At 38.9% G+C, this 22,857-nt stretch overlaps 1 protein-coding gene across 5 annotated transcripts in view; it reads left to right on the forward strand.

The window, feature by feature from the left end:
- Positions 1-22,857, forward strand: part of FRY (FRY microtubule binding protein) — a 451,440-nt gene that overhangs the window by 194,728 nt on the left and 233,855 nt on the right. Inside the window, exon 1 of one of the 5 annotated variants that reach the window (XM_055360539.2) lies at positions 18,563-18,839. The exons of the other annotated variants lie outside the window; for them this stretch is intronic. Within the exon in view, the coding sequence (XP_055216514.1) occupies positions 18,779-18,839 (61 nt within the window). The 5' untranslated portion in view covers positions 18,563-18,778. Of the gene's footprint in view, positions 1-18,562; positions 18,840-22,857 lie in introns of those variants that run through there. 5 annotated transcript variants of the gene reach the window in all.

Below are 22,857 nucleotides of genomic sequence, written 5' to 3' on the forward strand. Positions count from 1 at the left end.
ACTAATGAGAATTCAGTAACATGCTACTCACAGGTTCAGTGTTATGGTTATTATATAGAACATATTTTTTCCATTTAGTAATTTGAAATGGGTGCCATTTTAGTATACTTTTGCTATAAATGATAGAATAACCTCATAAGGGCTGAAAGAGTAAAGACTGTTAATTAGCTTGCCCAACCCACAGCCTGGAGATGGGAGGTTCCAGGTGGGCTTAGAAGCTCAAAGACCTAGACCATCCAATCTCTGGACTGGTCACACTACATGATCACAGGATGGCCACCTCAGTTCCAAATATCTTTGCTTCACTTAAGTCAGGAAGGAAGGAGGCCCAGGTTAGGGCTTTCTTGTAACAAGAAGATTATTTTGATAAAGGTCTCAGCAAACTTCCTCTTGCTTCTCTCTGATAGGAACTGGGTCATATGCCTACCCTTAGACCAGTCACTGGCAGAGTTGAATGGAATAAGCCAAGTTGACTTAGATGAATCATGGTTCAGGCCCTGGCACTGGGCTGGGTACACCTTTTGTGAGACAAGGGACTTCTACCTGCCACCTGAACAAAACAGAGATTCTTGTACCAAGGAAGAATGATAGGCAACTAATAGTGCCATTAAGTAAAAACTACAACGGTATGTATTAGTCTGTTTTCACACTGCTGATAAAGACAAACCCTAGACTGGGCAATTTACAAAAGAAAGAGGTTTATTGGACTTACGTTTCCATGTGGCTGGGGAGGCCTCACAATCATGGAGGAAGGTGAAAGGCACACCTCACATGGCAGCGACAAGAGAGAGAATGAGAGCCAAGTGAAATGGGTTATCAAACCATCGGATCTTGTGAAATGTATTCACTACCATGAGAACAGTATGGGAGAAATTGCCCCCATGATTCACTTATCTCCCACCAGGTCCCTCCCACAACATGTGGGAATTATGGGAGTACAATTCAAGATGAGATTTGGGTGGGGACACAGCCAAACCATATCACAGTAGATGACTATTATTAGAAACTCAACATCTGTTGTTGTATAGCATTGCATTAAGGGCAATAATAATAGCTGATCTTTATAAGCACTTATGAAGTGTCAAGAGCCGCATGAAGTGCTGTATATGTATCATTTCCTCTGGTCTTTACCATGACACTGTTTTACACATGTGGAAAGATGAAGGAACCATTTGTAAGTGATGGAGCTAGGATTCCAACCTAGACTCTAGGATAAACACTATACTATATGGCCTCTCATCGTCATTGGCAAGATAAAGATATTGGCTACCAGCAGGTGAAATTGATGAACCTCTAGTGGGAGTAGAATTATACTGATGTGTACTTCCTAGCAAGTTACCACAGTGATATTTGTCAAAAAGCAGTGGCAAAGTCTTGAAAGTAGCCCCCACCAAAAAATTCTGTATTGCTTTGCCTTCAGTTTCAAAAAAGGAACACTTCCTAATGTTTTCTTTATTATACTCACTCAAAAAGAAATGGAGTCTTTCTATTGCTTTAAAAAAGAAAGCAAATTATAAGAAAGAATATTTTTAGATCAATCACTTGAGCCCCTTAAGATTATACCCAGGCCAGGCACAGTGGCTCACACCTGTAATCCTAGCTCTTCAGGAGCCTGAAATGGGAAGAGAAGTGCTTGAGGCCAGGAGTTTGAGACCAGCCTGGTCAACACAGTGAAACCCCATCTCTTTTGTTTTTAAATAAATTTAAATTTTAAAATAAGACAAAAAAAGAAAAAAAAAGGAATATGTAGGTCTATTGAATTATGCTGTTAGGTTAAAATTAACAAGTTCAATATTTATTTGTTTAATGCTATCCAACAATAGTAGATGAAATGCCCTTAATATTTCCCTTAGATACCAAAAGGAAAAAATGTTTTTCTGTTTTCAGATATTTCCATTTCATGTGGAAATACCAGTATTTTCCAGTAAGGTTTATATTTTAATCTTATTGTTCAGATTTAGCTATTAATTTGAAAGGGCTTTATCACTGACTCACTTTCCCTATTTACAGCCTCCCTAAGCTAGGTATCGCAATGGTTAAATAAGAATAGCTAGCATTCATGAAGGACTGCCATGTTTCAGCCACAGTGCTAAGCACTCTCTCATTTAAACTTCCTTACATCCTATTGAGGCAAATACCATTTTCTAGAATAAAAACCAAATGCTAATAAAGAAATAAGAGACATTCACAATCAGTAAGTGATGGTGCCCAGATTCCAATCTGCTTCTGTCTCTAGAGCCTCTCTTCTTGTTGGCAGCCCAGTTAGAGCCACTCCCGCCCCACTTTTCCTCTGCTCATTTCCCACCAAAACATCTGAAAGAGCCAGATGCTTGCTTGCTTTCTTGGCCTTCAGTGCAAGCTTCTGACTGCTATCCCAGTTGCTGGGGGAACTTCTGGAAAGGATTTTCTTCCTGGAAATACGAGAAATGCATCTTTTGCTACCCTGATAGACTTGCTGCTTCCAGCCTTTGGACATAGTTTGTGTAGGTGGCTGAAAAACAAAATCAGAATAATCATCTGAGATGATTTTAAGCTGAACTTGAGCCAAGTTCCTGCCCTTAAGAAGAGTGTCAAGTGAAAAAGATCTATATAAATCAATAATTGCAGTAAAATATGACCAGTAATCAATCCCGTGAAATGTTAATTGTGTATATGTGAGTAAGAGTGACTGTTATTTGTACATTATTATACCCGCTGGCCCCTAAGGCCAATTTTCACTATTTTTTCCCCATATTGCTGATATATATCTCCAAAATAGGATATTTTCTTATCAACCTGCTGAACCTGTGACTTCATCTCTCTCCTCCAGGATCCCTATAGGGCTTAGTTCTTCATCAGTAATGCTGAATTTCACTATTAGTCAGTCCTAGGCAAGAAACTAGACTTTTTTTCAACCCTTCATTGTTGTTCATCCAAATTGCTGCTAAAACTTGTCTTGTTTTCTTCCTCGAATGACATCTCCCACATCTGGATCTTCGTCACCATCACCTCTGCCAAGGCCTGGTTCCAGGTCTGCATCACTTCCCATCTGGAGCACTCACAATTCCTTCTCACTGGCTATCTGCTGCTACTGCCTTTCCAGGACAGTCTTTCCTAGAAGTCCTTCCCATAGCTTTGAACGTTGATCTCCACCTTTTTACTCTTGTAATTGTGCATCAGCTTCCATAGACAGGGATTGCATGACAAATGCTTTTGGTGTCAATGGTTGCAAGCACACTGAATAATTAAAATATCATCGTGAACTGGGAGTGATCATCTAAATTAATTTCATTGGCGATGTATATGCAAGCCATTTGTTTTGGTAGATTCAAGAGTTCTGTGGGATGCAGAAATGGACTGAATCTTTGACCTGTAGCCTATAATCTAAATACCAGTGATATCCTTGGAGTATTAGTCACAGTCATTGGCCAGAGATGAGGTAGGAGTATTACTGTGGTACTACAAACACAATTTAAGTTAAAAGGAATAACATCTGCTACTCTATATTTTTATGCTGGCGAGATTTAAACAGGCTAGATTTGACAAGGCATAATGTAGAAATTGAGGAAAGGCTTGCTGAAAGTTAAGACCAAAAGCTAAGTATAATGCTCTGGTTAATATATTAAATGAGCTCAGGCAGAGGATACAACTACTTATGAAGTGTACACACTCCAGTGATGGAAGACCCACTCAACAATTCTCAAGTGTCCCTCGTACACAAAACAACAGCCATCAAACTGGCCCAATGAGCTCATTAAATATCATATTGTTCTGCCAGACAAGGCCCTTGTTTTAGGGAGTGACTAAGAGACTGTCACTTCTTGGGCCAGGAGAATGAAAATGCTCTTCAGGCTCTGGGAAAAGGATAGAGATAAATTGTTGATACTGTTCCTAGGACATCCCTCTCCATTTCAGTCTATGTCTGACTGGCCTATGTTTTATACTGAAAGATGACAACTCAGCTGATTTATTCAGCTCTGTGTTTTCCTGAAGTTCTTGCTATTGACCCACGCAAGAGACAGAAGGTTAGAATCTATCTTCTTTGTGGACAGTGCTAAGTTAATGCCAAAAGATCTACCCTAGCCTGATGCTGCTGGGGCTGGCAAAGTTATGTGAGCTCAGAAGTTGAGACCAAGCCTCCATCTCCTCTACTTTAAGTGGAAAGTTAACACAGTCTGGAGGAGACAGCCAGGAGTATCAGCCCGTTTGTGTTAACTTGCTTTTATTTTTTCTTGCTGAAAACAGAAGTGAATTACACTCTTCACTGAATCCTGCTGCAGAGGAAAATGATGCAACACTGGTCACATGACACAAAGATAAAAGGCCCTTTATGCAAACCTAGTTCTTTATTGTGTTTCCATGTAAGGAGAGGTTCAATACCCACACTACAAAGCAACACAGAATTGTTGCTCTTAATCTTGGATCTTTCTCTACAAGGAGAAGCCATGATGTTTTACTTTGTTTTTGTCTCTTTTTAAATTTTTCTGCCTTTTTGACCACGAGATTCATTAATTTTTATGTAATACAAAATATAGAAAGAAATTATGTAGGCTCATTTGATTTACTTTTGACTAAACAAGAGTTTTTTCTGTGCAATTTGGGACTGTTACGATCATGTGCTTTGTCTCAGCCATATACTTGCTATGTGACCTTGAGCAAGTTACTTAAATTCTGATTCCTAAAAAAGAGACTCTACCTGATGTGTATGAGCTGTATATGGGTATATATGTATATATATGTATATATATATAGAGAGAGAGAGAGCTACATAATCATGTATATCTCTATAAATAAATATGTTTATCTACATATACCTACTCCTAGAGCCATAACAATTAAAGGAGTTGACATTTATGAAGTGTTTAGCATATTCACTATTGTACTTGCTCAAATAAATGGTAGCCATTGTTATTAGTAATTTGCCTAATTAATGCTTGTCTAAATCCCTCTGTAAGTTAATGGTTTTGTCATGTTGGCTCATTGCCACGACAGTATGACCAGGAACCAAAGAGTCTTGGAGCTTTTTTGTGACATCTTCTTGACTTGAGGATCTGAACTTTACCACTCCCTAGAGAGGATATTTTGGTAGCAAAGTACATTTCTGGAACTTCAGAAAATTAACCATCTAAAGATATCCAAGATAGAATGTGTTCCTTCTAAATTCAGAGCTATGTATGATGGCTGAAAATATAACAAGGCATTAGCGTATGCTACAGTTGCAGCGTTTTCTTTTTCCTTTTTGTTTTTCTTTTTTTCTTTTCTTTTCTTTCTTTTGGGGAGGGGGGCAGAGTTTCACTCTTGTTGCCCAGGCTGGAGTGCAACAGCATGATCTCGCCTCACTGCAGCCTCCACCTCCTGGGTTCAAGTGATTCTCCTGCCTCAGCCTCCCAAGTAGCTGGGATTATAGGCACGCGCCACCACTCCTGGCTAGTTTTTTGTATTTTTAGTAGAAACAGGATTTCACCATGTTAGCCAGGCTGGTCTCGAGCTCCTGACCTGAGGTGATCTGCCTGCTTCGGCCTCCGAAAGTACTGGGATTACAGGTGTGAGCCACCACACCCGGCCCAGTTACAGCATTTTCTGTGAGCATTTACATGAATTAAACCTGAAGCGTGAGCTTTTTGGATTTGGACCAAACTCTTATCCTGTGTGTATGAGTTTCACTCTAACTGACCCACTTCCACTTCCCCTTCCCCTACCCTTTCTACATACTTCCATTGTAGCAACAGTGGCATTGTGTAACTGCTTTACCTGTCTGGGTCCCTCTGTGGCTAAGAATCAACCGTCTTTTCATTTTTCTACCCTCTAGCACATCTTAGGACACATTGGCTCTGTGAATAATCTGTTAAATATTGAATGAGTGAATAAAATCACTTGAGTGGGTGTGGGAGGTCTGTGCCTAAACTTTGCTAGCATGTCTCCCCTCAGTGGATGAGCACCCAGCAAGCAGTAACAGTGTTTTGTCTTTTGGGATCTTTCTATCTTTTATTCCAAGCAGGAACTCAGCATCTAATCTTAGCTCTAAAGTCTCTTTCCTCTGTAACCCTCACCTGTTGTTTTGTTTGAGTCAGTTCAACAAGCTAAATTGTACCATTGTGTTCACAGAACTCTGGGCAGGTATGTCCATGAAAAGAAAAGTGTAGAGTGAAATGATGTTTTATTTGTATAATGATCAGCCAACTTGAGGAAACATTTCAGAGAGAAATTGTTTGCTTATTTTTAAATCATTCAGCACTGTCAAGGATTGCTATCTGTAAAAATACTAACTTTTTCCTACATTTACCTAAATGTCATTAATGTTACAAGGATTTAACTTACTTTTAAACCTTCTAGCCACTTTTGCCAAATTGGAAGGAAACCATGCTCAATGAAATCTACTGAGCTAATTTAATTCTTTACTCACAAGGTCTTTTTCCATGTGGGGAATGCTGCTGTTTTATATTTATTTGGAGACACTGATGGCCTTACTAGAAAAAAAAATCTGAATATAAAGATTTTATCTTCTTGATTAAGGTGTATGTACTCAAATCCTGCCCCAATTGGACATGCCTGAATAAGCTTCAGGAAGTGCCTGAGAGTCAATCAACAGTCCTCCCTTTCCCTTCTTATCAATTATTAAATGCTTACATGTGTAGGGTACTGTGGTACATAGAGTACACAGTGATTCAGCAGGCCCAGCTCCTGCCTTCTCTGGGCTTCACAATCAAAGACAGCCTACTTTGATGAAAGGGAAGGTGTAAGGAAGTTGCAAGAGAACAGAAATAGGTGCTCTGCCCATGCCAGGCATTGTGCTGGGACCTGGGGACACTGACCTAAATAATCATTTAGAGAAGGAAGTGATTCATCATTTTAAGAGGGAGGGAAGAGGCTGAGGGATAGTTCCATGGAGACTGTGACATTTGAACATGAAGACTGTTACAGAGAAGAGGGGGAAAGGCAGAGGGAAGAACCTGAGCAATTGCAGGGAGTTGGGGAGGTGCCTGAGGGAATGACAACTGGATCCCAAGTTCCCTGAAGGAGTGACAGATTGTGTATACAAAGGCAAGTTGGGTCAGATGACAGGGAGCATGGAAGGATCTGCTGAAAGGTCTGGTCTTATTCTGAAAACATTGGGCAACCCCATAGGTTTTGTTTGTTTGTTTGTTTGTTTGTTTGTTTGTTTTCTGGGACGGAGTCTTGCTCTGTTGGCTGGAGTGCAGTGGCACGATCTCAGCTCACTGCAAGCTCTGCCTCCCGGGTTCACGCCATTCTCCTGCCTCAGACTCCCAAGTAGCTGGGACTACAGGCGCCCGCCACCACACCCAACCCCACAGGTTTTTAAGCAGGGAATAGCATGATCACATCCCAGCAAATTCAGGGACTCTGCACTGAGAATGGAGATAGGGACAATCACTGCGAGAATGACCCAGGAAAGAAACAACAAGGACTCAAAATAAAGTAGTAGCAGAGGAGTTAGATAGAAGGGAACAGATTCAAGCCAGTTGTCTGGGGTAGAATTGTCAGAGTTTGGTATCTTCCCTGGGTCCAGCCTGTGTTTCATTTTAATGTATGATAAAAAACATGCATGATTATGTAGCTCAAGCAAGCTGCTTTAAAAAAAATAGGCAGAAGCAATTATTTGATGAACAGTGTTTTAAAATTATACTCGGCTAGAAAATATGCTCTTTAAATAGAATATTTGCGTTGAGGGTGAAAGGTGATGGCGGGGTTCTCTCTTGACGATACTCAGTTGATTTAATATTCCAAATTAACACAGTGGTGTTGTATAGCTGCTATGTAAAGCCCCTATACATTCATTTTATAGTTATTCCCAGGTTATAGATTGGCGGAGATTTTCTTTTGTTTTGTTTTTCAAGGAAATACACATTTTAGATGGCCACATGACCTTAAACCATTTAAATGTCAAACAAATACCTAATGGATGCTGCATAGCTTGTTGGATGACTTCGGTATAGTTTTAGAGTATCAATTCATCTAAGTTGTCTAACCACTTTTTACATATGACAATCTCTCGGAAAAATATAGTGTAATTTTCATAGAAAACAAAGGCATCATGAAAGCTCCCAAAGATAACACCTCTTAAGAAACAAGTTCAAGATGATCTCTGTCAGGTGCTTTTATTATATTCAGAATTATATACGGCTTGGTCCTGCAGTGACACACAGGCATTAGCAGTTGTTTCACCTTTCTTTCTATCCAGGGAGAGCAGTGTGCTTTCCTGGGCCATGTATAGTTGCATAATAAACCCTTCTAGGAGAAAATGTCTCCTAATCTTAGGGGAATTTTTGAAAGCATATTTTGCTGTTCTTATGCCACTTCAAACTCCATCCCATTAGGCTAGTTGAATCAGATTCTCCCAGTGCCTCCTCCCCACCCTTATGTGAGGAAGTTTTAGCAGTCATGTTAACATTATGGGCTGACAGGGCATGACACTGACTACTTCAGAATGCCACAGAATACTCTGGTGACAATTATTACATGATGGCATCACATCAGTCATCACATAAGAAAGTAAGACAGAGGTGCACCTAACTCTTCATAATGAAACAACAGGTTGTAAACCTTACACCTGTACTATCTTGTGCACTCTCAGTTCTCTGAATAAATATTGCAAAATAAAGAGACCTAAAATTAAGTTTTAATTATATCCACCACATACAGCATTTTAGGAAGACCCTTACAACATAACATGTCAACAGACTCTGAAAAGCAACAATGAGGATTATTCAGGGAAACAAATCTATACCAATATGGTTGAGAACAGAGGTAATAACTTAATCTGAGAGGTTATACAGCCATAAAACTCCATTCATGTAGATACATACTTAATTATTTCCGTTTCCTTCTGATTTGGGAGCTCAAAATTATTTTATCCCAGGATGTAGTTGGGTGAGGAAAATGACCGTTTCCCTTTTATTTGGTTAAGGGAGGTTTTGTGGTATAAGTGGGACTTTTACAAGGTCTTTGAAGGAGAAGATGGGTTGGCAGGATTGAGGGAAAAGACATGTCAAGCAAAAAGTGTGTAGTTGGGAGAGGAAGAAGCAGAGGAAGGGAGTGGTGAGATGACTGGCAAGAGCAGATGGAAGGGAATTAAAGAGTTACCTACCGGAATGAAAAAGAAGCCCAACAAAAAACCCTACAGACATTTGCCAGTTTAGCTTTCTGCTTAAATATTGAGCTTGTTTTCCCCAGCGCCCGAATTACTCCTGAGTTTTCAGATGGATGCTAACTCTGTGAGACGAGTATACTCTATTTACAAGACGAAATGATTCTGCTATAGGAGTACTCTATGTCAAAATAGTGGTTTTGTTAATACAAGTTTGTATCAGGAAATCACAATTTTTCAATTCAATTTTACCAGCTTTTCTTCTCACATGGATGTGGTTTTAAAAAATTAAAGATTTCAACAAATCAACCAATATTCATTGAGGACCCACTGTGTACAAAACACTGCAGCAGAAGCGATGATAATTTGCAAAGTATGAGGTGCTTTCTACAAAGAAGTAGACAAGGTGGAAATCCCTGTGATGTTCAGAAAGAATGAAGATGTCAGTATACGAGCTAGCACAAGACAATGTGTGATCAATCATAACATGGATGATATGGTTAGAGCTAGAGGAAGATTAAGATGTTTAAAAATTTTTTCCCTAGTCAGTTTTATATTTTTGGTTTTGTAATAGATTTGGGTGCCATATAGAAGTATTTAATATCAGAAATCTCTTTTATGATCTTTTGCTGCTCAGCTTCTAGGAGGCAATCTGGTATAGCAGGAAGAGTACAAACTCCAGAGATGGAAAAGCTATATTCTAGTCCTTTTTCCTGGCATTTATTGAGCGTGCTGTCTTTGACAAATTACTTCAGTGTTCTCTTCTATAGAGTGGACGTAAAGGTGACCACCTCCCAGTCTCACCTGGCCTGATACTTTTTGAAGTGATCAATAAATGTTATTGAATCAATAAACCAGTATTTCTGATAACTTATTTGTGAATATATATGACTACATGCATTTACTAATCCATAAAGACACAACACTAGCTTTTTCTGAATAGTTTTCCATGTTTATCTGCAAAATTATTCCCTGTGTGTCTAAGTTTTATAAAAAGCGTTAATTGGTCTAAAGCAGTGTGCCCAACGCAATACCAGGCACGCATGTAATTCTAAGTTTTGTAATAAAGACATTAAAAAGAGCTTAAAAGCACTGAAATTTTCATAATTTATTTTATCTAATTCAATATATCTAAAATGTTATTTCAACATGTAATCAGCATAACTATTAATAAAATATTTTACCTTCTTTTTTGAGGAATTCAGAATTCAGTGTGTATTTTACACCATCAACATATTTAAATTTGAATACCAAATTTATCCAAAACACTTGATCTGTATTTGGATTTAATAAAATTTACAGTTGAAAAAATACTTTCATATATGCAGATTTGTCCAAACATACTTAAAACATTTCCAATAACTGAACCAAGTGTCAGTTTTTAAGTTTGAATTTAAATTAATTACAATAAAAATAAAAATTAAGTTTCTGGCTGGGCACGATGGCTAATGCCTGTAATCCCAGCGCTTTGGGAGGCCGAGGCAGGCAGATCACCTGAGGTCAGGAGTTCAAGACCAGCCTGGCCAACATGGTGAAACCCCGTCTCTACTAAAAGTACAAAAATTAGCCGGTGTGGTGGTGTGGGCGTGGAGTCCCATCTACTCGGGAGGCTGAGGCCAGAGAATCGCTTGAACCCGGGAGGCGGAGGTCGCAATGAGCTGAGATCCCACCACTGCACTCCAGCCTGGGCAACAGAGCGAGACTCCATCTCAAAAAAAAAAAAAAATTAAGTTCCTTAGTAACACTGACCACATTACAAGGGCTAAGCAGCCATATGTGGCTAATAGCTACTGTATTAGAACACAAAGGTAGAATTATTTCAAATAGTATTCTCAGAAAGTCCCAGACTTAGACAGAAGAGTTATTTTATAATATAAAATAATGACATTCTTAGACTGGATTTTATTTTGGGAGTTGTCTCTTACCGACTATGCTTAGTAATGACTTCTGACACTGCTCAGCTTATCATTTGGCCTGCTAGATTTATGACATATCCTTTGAATGAAGCTCTCTAGATTACTTGGCCTAAATAATGTATAGATACTATTAAAATGCTGCAGGACAATTGCTGTTTCTTTATGTATACACCTGACTTCATCGTCTTTGCAGACGAACTGTCTCAGTCTCAGACTGTGTTAGTTTTCCAAGGTCCCACAGCTTGTTAATGGCAACATCAGCCTATGAACATGGACTTACAGGTCCATAATGCCACAGAGTCCATACTTGGCCTCATTTAAGTGCAGATGCGTCCCTGATGCACTTTGGACACTTAAGAGTCTTCCCTGAAGGAGGATCCTTTCTTGGGCTGTATTTTTTAATCCTCAAAAATATCATCAACTCAAAATACAAGGTGAAATATGGAAAAACACATGAGGTAGACTAGGTTGTCTCCTTCTTGGGTAGAACAGGGTTGTGGGGATGAGGATATTAGGCAAAGAGGCCTTAGTAGTAAAAGGTTGTGTGGCTCTGTGCCTTCTCTGTGCTCCTTCACTGCACAAGGAGAATCGCTTGAACCCAGGATGCGGAGGTTGCAATGAGCTGAGATCACACCACTGCACTCCAGCCTGGGCAACAGAGCAAGACTCTGTCTCAAAAAAATTAAAAATAAAACAATAAAAGATGCTTTGTTAAATGAAAATAGTTGTTTACTTTCATTCTAACCGTGCCTCTAGTGAACAAGTCAATCAGAACTGAACTCCCATTGTCAGGTTAATTTTTTTAAGTTTTTAGATGTTTTGAACGAAAATATGAAAACCCTGCAGAAGTGTTTATCCTTTACTGTTAACAGGATGTCATCTTGAACACACCCTTTTTTTTTTTTGTTCTGTATGACTTCAGGAAATGTTCACAGGGACTGTGAAGGAATGCTGGGAGGTATACTAACTAAATGGCACCACTTGCTTTGTTGTTATTAATTGTATAAATGCTTTTTAGAATTTATGCATTTATCAAGTGATCATTTTTTTACATCTTGTCTTTTGATTTTCTGCATTCAATTTGCTAGGAGTTTAAAAACTAGACCAAAAAAAAAATAAACCTTGCTTGGGTTGTGAATAAGAGTTAGGCTTGAAGTGAGACCTTGCATTAGTCTATGTATATCAAGTACGTAGATTTCTGACACCTATTTGGAGCAGAGAAATGTGTTAGTTTCCTCAGAGAAACCCCTGAGGCTGTTTAAAGGTAAGAAACAGGCTGGGCGCAGTGACTCACGCCTGTAATCCCAGCACTTTGGGAGGCCGAGGCGGGCGGATCACAAGGTCAGGAGATCAAGACCATCCTGGCAAACACGGTGAGACCCCGTCTCTACTAAAAATACAAAAGAAATTAGCCGGGCGTGGTGGTGGGCACCTGTAATCCCAGCTACTTGGGAGGCTGAGGGAGGAGAATGGCATGAACCCGAGTGGCGGAGCTTGCAGTGAGCTGAGATCGCGCCACTGCACTCCAGCCTGGGCGACGGAGCGAGACTCCGTCTCAAAAATACATAAATAAATAAATAAATAAAATAAAAGGTAAGAAACCAATTAAGCACAGCAAAAGCAAACCCCAAGTTCTTTTGGTTAACTTCCTGATTCTTCATTATGTTTTGAGTTATAGATACAAGGTTACCAGCTAGAGAGCTCTGTTTTACTATTTATTTCTTTATTTTATTATTTACTTCTTTATTTAGAGACAGGGTCTTGTGTCGCCCAGGCTGGAGTGCAGTGGCGTGATCATAGATCACTGAAGCCTCCTTCCTGGGTTTAAGCCATCCTCCCACCTCAGTGTCCTCAGTACCTGGGCCCACAGGTGCATACTACCATGCCCAGCTAATGTTTGTGGTTTTTGTAGAGACAGGGTTTTGCCATGTTGCCCAGGCTGGCCTCAAACTCCTGGGCTCAAGAGTCTCCCACCTCGACCTCCCAAAGTGGTGGGATTGCAGGAATGAGCCACCATGCCTGGCCTAAGATGGAAACTATTTTAAACCCTACTATGGATTCCTCTGCCTGGGAGGATGGTTTACTAAATACTCTGTTCTCATTTATTATTAAATATTCCCAAGGGCCATCAGTAGCTTCCAAACCTGGGTACACATTGGAATCACTTATGGAACCTTTAAAAAGACAAATTCTAGCCTTGCCAGGGGTTCAAATTCTATAGGTCTTCATGAGGCCATTGAGTCCGTACATTTTATAAAGCTCTCTCCATCTTTGGGTAAACTTTGGGATTTTGTCAGACCCCTCTCCAAAAAATAAGTGAGTTCAACTCAAGAAACAGAACCTGTGCAATAATCCTTCAAAACAGTATAATTAAAAGACTGAGGGCAACAGAAAGATCAAATGAGGAATTACACATATAGAACTGAGGGGTACCTATAAGCTGAGCAATGGAAATCAGGAAAACTTTTTGGAAAAAGAACATTTAGTGTACTTCTAATACATTTAAGTTAGTATACCTTCCAGAATATTTCTCATTAACATAGAATCCCTTCTGATTTTTCTTTCCAAGGTTGGGTTTAAGAATACACCTGGTGGGCTGGGCACAGTGGCTCACACCTGTAATCCCAGCACTTTGGGAGTCCGAGGTGGGCGGATCACGAGGTCAGGAGATTGAGACCAGCCTGGGCAATATGGTGAAACCCTGTCTCTACTAAAAATACAAAAATTAGCTGGGTGTGGTGGCATGCGCCTGTAGTCCCAACTACTTGGGAGGCTGAGGCAGGAGAATCACTGGAACCCGGGAGGCGGAGGTTGCAGTGAGCTGAGGTCACATCACTGCACTCCAGCCTGGTGACAGAGCGAGACTCCATCTTAAAAAAAAAAAAAAAGGAATATACCTGGCAATTTATCAGAGAATGGGTGATCTTTGGAGATTTAAAGTGAGCCTCTGTATAGGTTCACACAGTCTGTGCCCAATAAGTATCATACACCTGGTTAGTAGAATGTTGCTTCACCAGTAGCTTGCTGTCAGAGGTACCCTGTGCCAAAACAAACCAGTATTTTCCTAGTGGCCCTCCTAATACACATTTTCAGGTTGCGTTTGTTTGCTGGATATGTCTTTAGGTAATGACATGCTTGGCAAATGCTACCTACAACTGTAAGCCTATTTAATAGCCAGTACTTCCCAACACAATGACACATTATCTTTTATGGGTTCCCTGCCCTTATTATGGTTTCCACAGGGAAGAGGCCAGGCTGCAGGTGATGTTTGCTTATGTTGTGCTCCATTTGGTTCCTCCCTTAACACAGCCTCAGAGGCTCCTTGTCTCTGAAAGTTTTGTTAATACAAGTGAATGAATATATTCTGTACTATGTTATATCACTGAAAAATAGTGAAAATACATAATCCTTTTGGCACTGGCATCTATTGTTAATTGCCATATTTCTGTGAAAATATTTTAACTCTTATATTTACTGAATTTCTAGGAAGACTAACATGTATGTATCTCATACAAATAAAATGTAACCATTTTATTACTGAAATATTTCACTGATAAACTGAGGTTCTAAAACCTCAGTTTAGAGAAATGTTGGATTTATAAGACCAATTATGAAAAAAATAAGAATCATCATCACCAAGTGTATCCTCTCACTTCAGAGTTTTGAATGAAATAGGCAGGGTTACAATATGATCATTTTAAATGGTGACTTTTCCTGTAAGTTGGAAAAAAATTCTTGAGTTGATGTGCAAAAGTTATTTCTTGCTTCCCATAGTAAAATAGAGCGGGGAGACTATACAATAAAGTAGGTGGATAGAGTCCAGTAGGTTACATTTATTTTTACTTTTTTTATTTTTATTTTTTTTTAAGACAGACTCTCACTCTGTCACCCAGGCTAGAGTGCAGTGGCAGGATCTCAGCTCACTGCAACCTTCTATCTCCCAGTTTCAAGTGATTCTCCTGCCTCAGCCTCCTCAGTAGCTGGGATTACAGGCACGTGCCACCACACCTAGCTAAATTTTGTATTTTTAGTAGAGACAGGGTTTCACCATATTAGCCAGGCTGGTCTCAAACTCCTGACCTCAGGTGATCCACCCACCTCGGCCTTCCAAAGGGCTGGAATTATAGGCATGAGCCACCACACCTGGCCTAGTAGGCTACATTTAATGAGAGTAGTTGTATGATCTAACCTTTATGCTAATAAGTAGCTATTGGCCGGTAGCCTAAGAACAGTCCTCCCAGAAGCAACAAGGTAAACTAAACACACTCAGGAACTTCCTTACTTGCAGATTCTAAGCCCGTGAAGGTAGAAGCATTGGGTTCACCTTTCGTTTGCACTTAAAAGTATTCGCAGTCAGCCGGGCATGGTGGCTCACGCCTGTAATGCTAGCACTTTGGGAGGCTGAGGCGGGCAGATCACGAGGTCAGGAGATGGAGACCATCCTGACTAACACGGTGAAACCCTGTCTCTACTAAAAAATACAAAAAATTAGCCGAGTGTGGTGGCGGGCACCTGTAGTCCCAGCTACTCGGGAGGCTGAGGCAGGAGAATGGCCTGAACCCGGGAGGCGGAGCTTGCAGTGAGCCAAGATCGCGCCACTATACTCCAGCCTGGGCGACAAAGCGAGACTCCGTCTCAAAAAAAAAAAAAAAAAAAAAAAAAAAATTTGCCGTCTTGCCATCAGGCCACACAGAAGCAGAAAGGAAACTTTTATGAATATTAGATTAACTGTTAAAGAAAAAGGAAGCATCAACTTTAAAGTCATTCATTCGATTAATATTTGAGGGTTGTTATGAAACTATCAATTAAGTCAACAATCCAGTTTATTTTATTTGTTAAATTTAGTTTACATTAATATAGTTTAAAATATATGACTTTTTTTAGAATCATCAGGGAGCCAACAATCTATAAGTAAACTTCCCCTAATCATGAAGGTTAGCCCTGGAAATAGCAAATCATTTTAATAATTTTGAATACAGTTTTTTTCTAAAAAGTATTTTACTGTCTCTGTATCTGTTGCATAAAATGCTATCATAATTTAACCACATCTAAATGAATTCGGATCATCAGTGAATATTAATTATTAGAGATTTTATAATATATGGATACCTTCAGGGCTTTTGAAATGTGAAAGGCATTCTCTTTCTATACTAAAATATCTGTAGGCTGCTTTACTTTCTAAGTTTTATGTCTGCTTTGTGTTTTTGTTCTCTGATTTTTCTATTAATATCAGCCATCAGCTGACAGCTGTCACTTACACTGTCAGTATGCCTGACCTTAGGATCCTTCACCTGTCCATGATTTTTAGCTTTTAATTTAACATACATTTGACGGAGGAACAAGATGATGTCTAATATAGGAGAACACGGGCTTCAAGTGGGGATAGTCAGGTGAGGTGGAGGGCACCAAAGGTGACTGCACTCTGGAATTCAGCTATGTTTTGGATATGCAGGATATCTGGGTAAAAAAAATATGTATACATTATTTGAGGCATCTCTTAAATGTATACAAAGACAAATACTCTAAGGTTGCCATTGTTTAGAAGTCTCAATCATATTAAGGAAAGCACTAGAATAAAAATTAATAAATGTAGTGACACTGGAGTCTGATAAACCTGTATTTGAATGACCCTGAGCAACCTTATTTTTGTTCTTTTTCATTGACTCTAAAATGTAGATGGTAATGCTTACCTTATAAGGTTACTGTGAGGACTTAGTGAAATAATACATGGAAAGTGCCTAACCTAGGATCAGAATCAAGGTCAGTCCTCCTTCCCTCAAATGTTAGCTTCCTTTTCTACCTTTTTTTCTCTTCACTTCCCTTAGTATCTATAAAAAGTAGGAAAGAAGAGGATACTTTTTTTTTTGTATTCCTACAAGTCTGTTTTAAGTAATGTTCTTTTAGTTGAATGACAGTCACATCATTTGAGAGGTTAGTCTAATAATAGCACTGGAGACTTGAGGATGACAAAGTGCAAATTTTCAGTTGGGTCTGGACTCCAATTTATTTATTTATTTGTTTATGATCAACATGGATTTATTTGAACCTGACCACTTTTGACAGAATTAAAAGGAGAAATTGTAGACTTCTACAATTACATTCACAGATTTGTGCACTACTGTCTCAGAAACTTAGGAAGCAAAAAAAAAAAAAAATTATAGAGAATGTAGTATTACACTAATGAGATAGTGAAGCAGAATTCCATTTTCTTTTTCTTTCATCTTTTTTTTGTTATAGATTTAGGGGTGCACGTGCCGTTGTGTTACATGGTGATATTGTGTAGTAATGGTGTGGGCTTCCAGTGTACCCATCCCCCAAATAGTGTACCTTGTACCCAATAGGTGGTATTTGATCCCTTACACCCCTCCCACCTTTTGGAATCTCCCATGTCTATTATTCCACTCTGCATTGGATTCCTAGTTATATACAGAATGAGAAGGACTTTACCCTCTTCTGTCTGTACACAGATACCTCCATAGGCACACTACTGTCTTTTAATGGTTTTGACTTCCTTTAGTAAAATGTAAACCAAATACCACATATTCACCTCTGTCAACTCTACAAAGGCATTCTAAACCCTGAATGTGTAAAATGCAGGAGTAGCATGGGGCATCTTTGCTGGTGTTTAGCTCAGCAGAATCACTTTAAGTGTTCATTTTGGTAAATTGGACATTTTCTTTCTTCCTGTGAATTGTTTCAGTTCATCAGTCAATTCTCCTTCCATGCTGTTTTGTAATTACAACCTATATTGCTAAAGAAAACCTTCAATTTACCCTGAGTAAATCAAGAATAGAAAATTACTTGGGTTTCGGTCTCTTCACAGCTGAAATAAATTTTCACTGACCCTCATAGAATTCTTCTCTCAGAAATAATGCCCATAGAAAGATCAATTTGTTACACTTTTGTTTTTAAGTAACTTTGCATTTTCCTTCTCAACCTCATTAACCTAAACCTGTTTTCTTTTGAAGGCAGAACACTTAACATTCTCCAATATTGGCTCCATCTTGGTTTTATAAATGAAGTTTTTAACAAGTCAGTTTAGGCTGTGTCTTTTAAAATCATGTAACTATAGATTTGAATCCAATCACTTTTCTTTGCAAGTTATGTCAACAGATGTTCAGTGTTTCGTTTTCCTTAAGGGTGTATGGTTTCTCGCTGACTCTTGGCTTCAAATACAGATTCTCTGCTGTTGGTTTTGTCTGTAAGCGTATAAGCTGTTGAAAGCTGTTTGTATTCATGGCCAAGAGCCCCTAGTTCCCAGAGCAACAGTTTATCACTCACCCTGTGTTATCTTTGCTCCTACCTTTCTTGAATCACAGGAACACAACCCCAGCCCGTTAGATCCAGGGGCAGCGTGTGTATTTGCTATGCATGGACTGTTTATGGCAAACTGTGTGGGTCGGGCTCATGTTCCTGGAGTGCTTTGAGCAGCTTTACTAATCTGTCAGCATAGTGTGTTCTTGTGGATAAATATAGACATACGGGCACTCTGTGAGTTGTAGGTCACTGTCTTACTGTGCAGCTAAAAATTGTCCCATTGGTATGAACAGTCTGCCCTGGACGGAAGGCCTGTTTTAGTTTGTCTTCTACTGTAGGTCTTTAGCACCTGACTAAAAATACACCTGGGGCCAAAAATATAAGGGCCCTGCATTGTAGCTGAGACACTTATGGTGGCAGTGAGCAACAGGACCATGGAGCCCATCATTATGTGTTTTGGCTTTGGAACATGGTCTGTGTAGCTGTTCCAGACTGTTAGTTTGGGTTTCTTTTCAGGCTCATGGAGATTACAACTGCTTGTTGGAGACGATCCTGTGTGATCAGCTTCATAAAAGGGCTTGGTAGGTATGAAAGGCTGTTAATATGTGTGGAGTGGCTAATTGGTTGTTAAATGCTGAGTATGGGAGGACTCTTCTAAAGGTTTCAGCGGATGGGGGTGGAGGTAGCAGTTGCATCTGCATGCAGGGATTTACTTATAATGCCATTGTTCAGAGACAGGAGTAACGCTTGAGGTGTTACATTTGAGATTGTTATATTTTGGAGGCAAGATGTCCTTTTTGTATACGAGCCTGTGGAACAGGCAGCCAGGATACAATGGAATTTTTCTGTGCACTTAACTTTCACTAAAAGATTTGGTATGACACTGCAGTAAAATTGCTGCTCTGTAAAAACAGCTAGTATATATTTGAAAAATAATTAATAGCATCATATTTAATATTATAGTAGAAGTAGGATTTATGCTTGATTTCTTCTAAATATTAATGTTAATGCCCTTACTTGTTTTGTTTTAAACATTGCAGTAGGCCTAAAAGCAGTTTTTTTCTTCATTTTTGGCTTAGCCTTGTTCAACATGTAAAAGATAAAATATTTTTCCTTTTTGTTTATAAATTTAAAAACAGGACACCCTATGTTAACTGACATTAAATGGGTCCAAATTGCATGCCACTGCTTTTCCTTTATCAGACAATAACACAGTTACATTAGTTCTAACATAAAATTTTAAGTAATATTGTACAACATTTCCAAAAAACTAATGAGAGGAAACATCCATGACACAGAGTTAATTACATGCATTTTGGATATCGGCTCTTTAATTTTATTTAGTGAAGGTAGGAGAAGTTAACTTGTAAGTGGTAAAGGCACAACATATTGCTCTAATCAAGGAGAAAGATTTTGTTTACTAAAGATTTGGGAGATTGAGTTGCTTGCTAATTATTCCACTGCACTATCTCTAATGAAATTACTAGAAGTTTACATGTGATAGCCTTCTGTTTCTAGGAAAAAAAAATCCTGTTAGTCATTATTTTACCCCTTACTTTTGTGGTTTATAAAGCATGCATTAAGGAACTTTTTTTTCCTCCCAAGGAATTTTTTTTTAGTGTATAACAAGCATACAAGATAAATGATTAAATTTATGGTTTCAGGTATTTGGAAAAGGTTGCATCATTATAGGACTCATATGAAATGCTAAATATTTCTATTGTATGTTATCCCTTGAGGATGTTACTGACCATTAGTGTATTTTGGCTGAACAGACCACTCCCACAGTCTCATGAACATGTTGACTCCTTTTTCACTCATTGCCTTTCTTGCTCATGATAAGGTTTATAGTGAAGTTAACTTTATAGTACAGTTAATAAAGTTTTAGGTATTAAACTTTACTATAAAGGCATCAGAAACAACTAATCTGCTTCTGTGAATTGGTAGATTTATTACCATCTTAGATTATAAATTTCTGGTGAGCATGTATTAAGTGAATTTTACGTCTTTGTACATTTCCATAACTAAGAATTTAATAAAACCTAAAATATTTTTTAAATGAGCTGGTATCTAAATGAATAAGCCCATATGAGCCAAGAATTTAATAAATATTTACATGTTGATAAAATCAAACACCAACAAGACTGAAAAATATTTCGCTTGTTCACTTAGCTCGTCACTGAATAAATGTTTATTGAGCTTCTGTTGTAAACACTGTACTAGAAGCCCTTTGCTTGCTATATATAGATCTTGGAGCTGTATATAGTTACCATATATATTTTATAATGGAAATGTATACCATCACATATATTTTATAATGCATATATATATATGCATATGTATATTAGTATATACATATGTATGTGTATATATTTTATAATAGAATGCATACTATAATGTATATTGTACTTGTGTATAGGTATATAATTTTATAGTATAATGCATATTATATTAACAAAGACACCTGTAAGATTAGACTGTCCTTCAAGTCACCCTCTGCATCATGTAATCCCCATGGGGACCCTGGAGGGGAACAGCTATAACTTTAATTTGCGATGTTTATTTGTCAAAAGATGGCAGTTGCTGACACTGTCTTTGGCAGACCCCCCACCACGTCCAGTCTGCGTAGACTTCAGTGTCCCTTTATGTTGGGTCCCTGTGTAATGCACTTGCCAATTCAGCTGCAGAAAACATCACCATGGTGTTCTTCTCTTGCCCTTGGTGTTTGACTTAAATATGATTCTAATAAAATAGCTCAAGAAGCTGGTTTGTCGTTTCTGGCAGGGCTCAGTCTAATGCCCAGGTAACAGTATGGGAAATACTGCTAGCTCCTTAGCCTCCAGAGCCTTTTGACCATGACCCACAGTAAGAAACACACTTTGCATTGTGACCCAGAACTCACACACATACATATCTGTAGACACAGACAGAGTCTGAAAACAACAGCTTTGTGAAACAGTGCTTCCCTCCTCACTGTGCAGGATGCCACCAATCTGCTATTTTTCTCTTCTCCTGTTTTCTGTTCTATTTCATCAAAATCAGGCTGGTCAGCACCCACTAAATTGTTTTCATGATCCAGTAACAGGCCACAACCTGCACTTTAACAAACTCTGCTTTAAAGATTCCAACAGCTAGGCATTCACAATATACCCTTAGTCACGTTCTCAGCAGAAATGACATACTGTCATCCTTGACATACTGTTCTACTCCTGAGCATATTGGTGCTTTATTTGTCAGAGTATTGCTTTGTTGCAGAAAGAGCTCTTCTGGTAGTTCTGATGCGAGTCTTGGGTTGAATGTAAGGTTTCTAAGCTGGAGACAATGCATGACCTTGTACATCTTAACACTTCCTTACTCCTTAAAGCAGTTAAGTATTTGTTGAGTACTTGATATTAAGCCTAGTACTGTGCTAGAAGGTGATGCTACAGGACGAATAAAGCAAATTCCTTGCCCTTGTTGCAGTTAAGTGTAGCGGGGGAGACAGATAGGAAATGCGTATATAATATGTCGTAGTATGTCAAGAGGCAGCCAGAACCCTGGATGATAGTAAAGATGATACAAACTGTTAGCAGAGGGGAGTACCAAGGAGTGGCTGGCCAGACCAGACTCTCATAATCCTAGAAGGAAGTGAGCATGTGAGCCATCACGACATTCCCCCCACCATTCATAAATTCCTACAACCCCTCTGCCCCAGTTCTCTTCCACTTTGAAGGTTTCCCTGACTGTCTCTATCATCAGTTATTTCTAGTTCTCAGCTTAAGTGTCACTATCCCAAAGTCCTGCCCCAACCCCCACAATCCCGATATGTCCCCCTGCATCTCTCCTGCAGCAGCCGTTGTAGCACTTCTCACTTTGCAATTATAGTCCTGTGTGTTTTTATTCTATCATGCCTCTCTCCCTGCACACTGTCAGCTGTGTGAAGCTACGAGCCATGCCTATTTTGTTCCCCCAGCAGATAGCCCAATACCCCAAGTACACTGGGCCTTCAGTAAATAGTCAATATGTGAATAAATGAACAAATTAGTGAATGAATACTCTCCTAAATTCGTGTGCTAATCCATTGGCTGTTCAACCTGGCTGTTCAACCTTTGGCTGTTCAACCTAGTGGCATACTGTGACTGAATAGATTAAACTTTAAAAATCTTCCAAGCTGTCTTTTTGAATCTATCTTCATATTCTCCACAGAACTTTGCAGAATGCCTTATACTAAGGTCTTAATGAAAATTCTTTATTTAATGATTTGATTAATTGATCACACTTATAGTCTTTTGAGGTGAAAATAGTTCTGAAAGGGCCGTAATCATGTCATATGATAAAAGATGCCTATGTAAATGACACCTCCACTCATCCTTGCTGTGTGTTATGCCTGTAAATACTCAGGCCAACATTCAGTTATGCAGACAGTTCAGTTACTCAAACCTATGTGATCGAACCTGAATTACAGATGGTGTTCAATTCTTTAATATAGTAATTTATTTTTCAAATTGAGGTTCTAAGATGGCATTCCTTTATTATTGCCATGGTAAAATATAGGAAACTTTTTATAAATGAGTCTTATCTTTTAAAAAACATTTATTATGAAGTGTTAAACCCAAAAGG

Source organism: Gorilla gorilla, chromosome 14, assembly GCF_029281585.2.
Source record: "Gorilla gorilla gorilla isolate KB3781 chromosome 14, NHGRI_mGorGor1-v2.1_pri, whole genome shotgun sequence".
Lineage (NCBI taxonomy): Eukaryota > Metazoa > Chordata > Mammalia > Primates > Hominidae > Gorilla > Gorilla gorilla.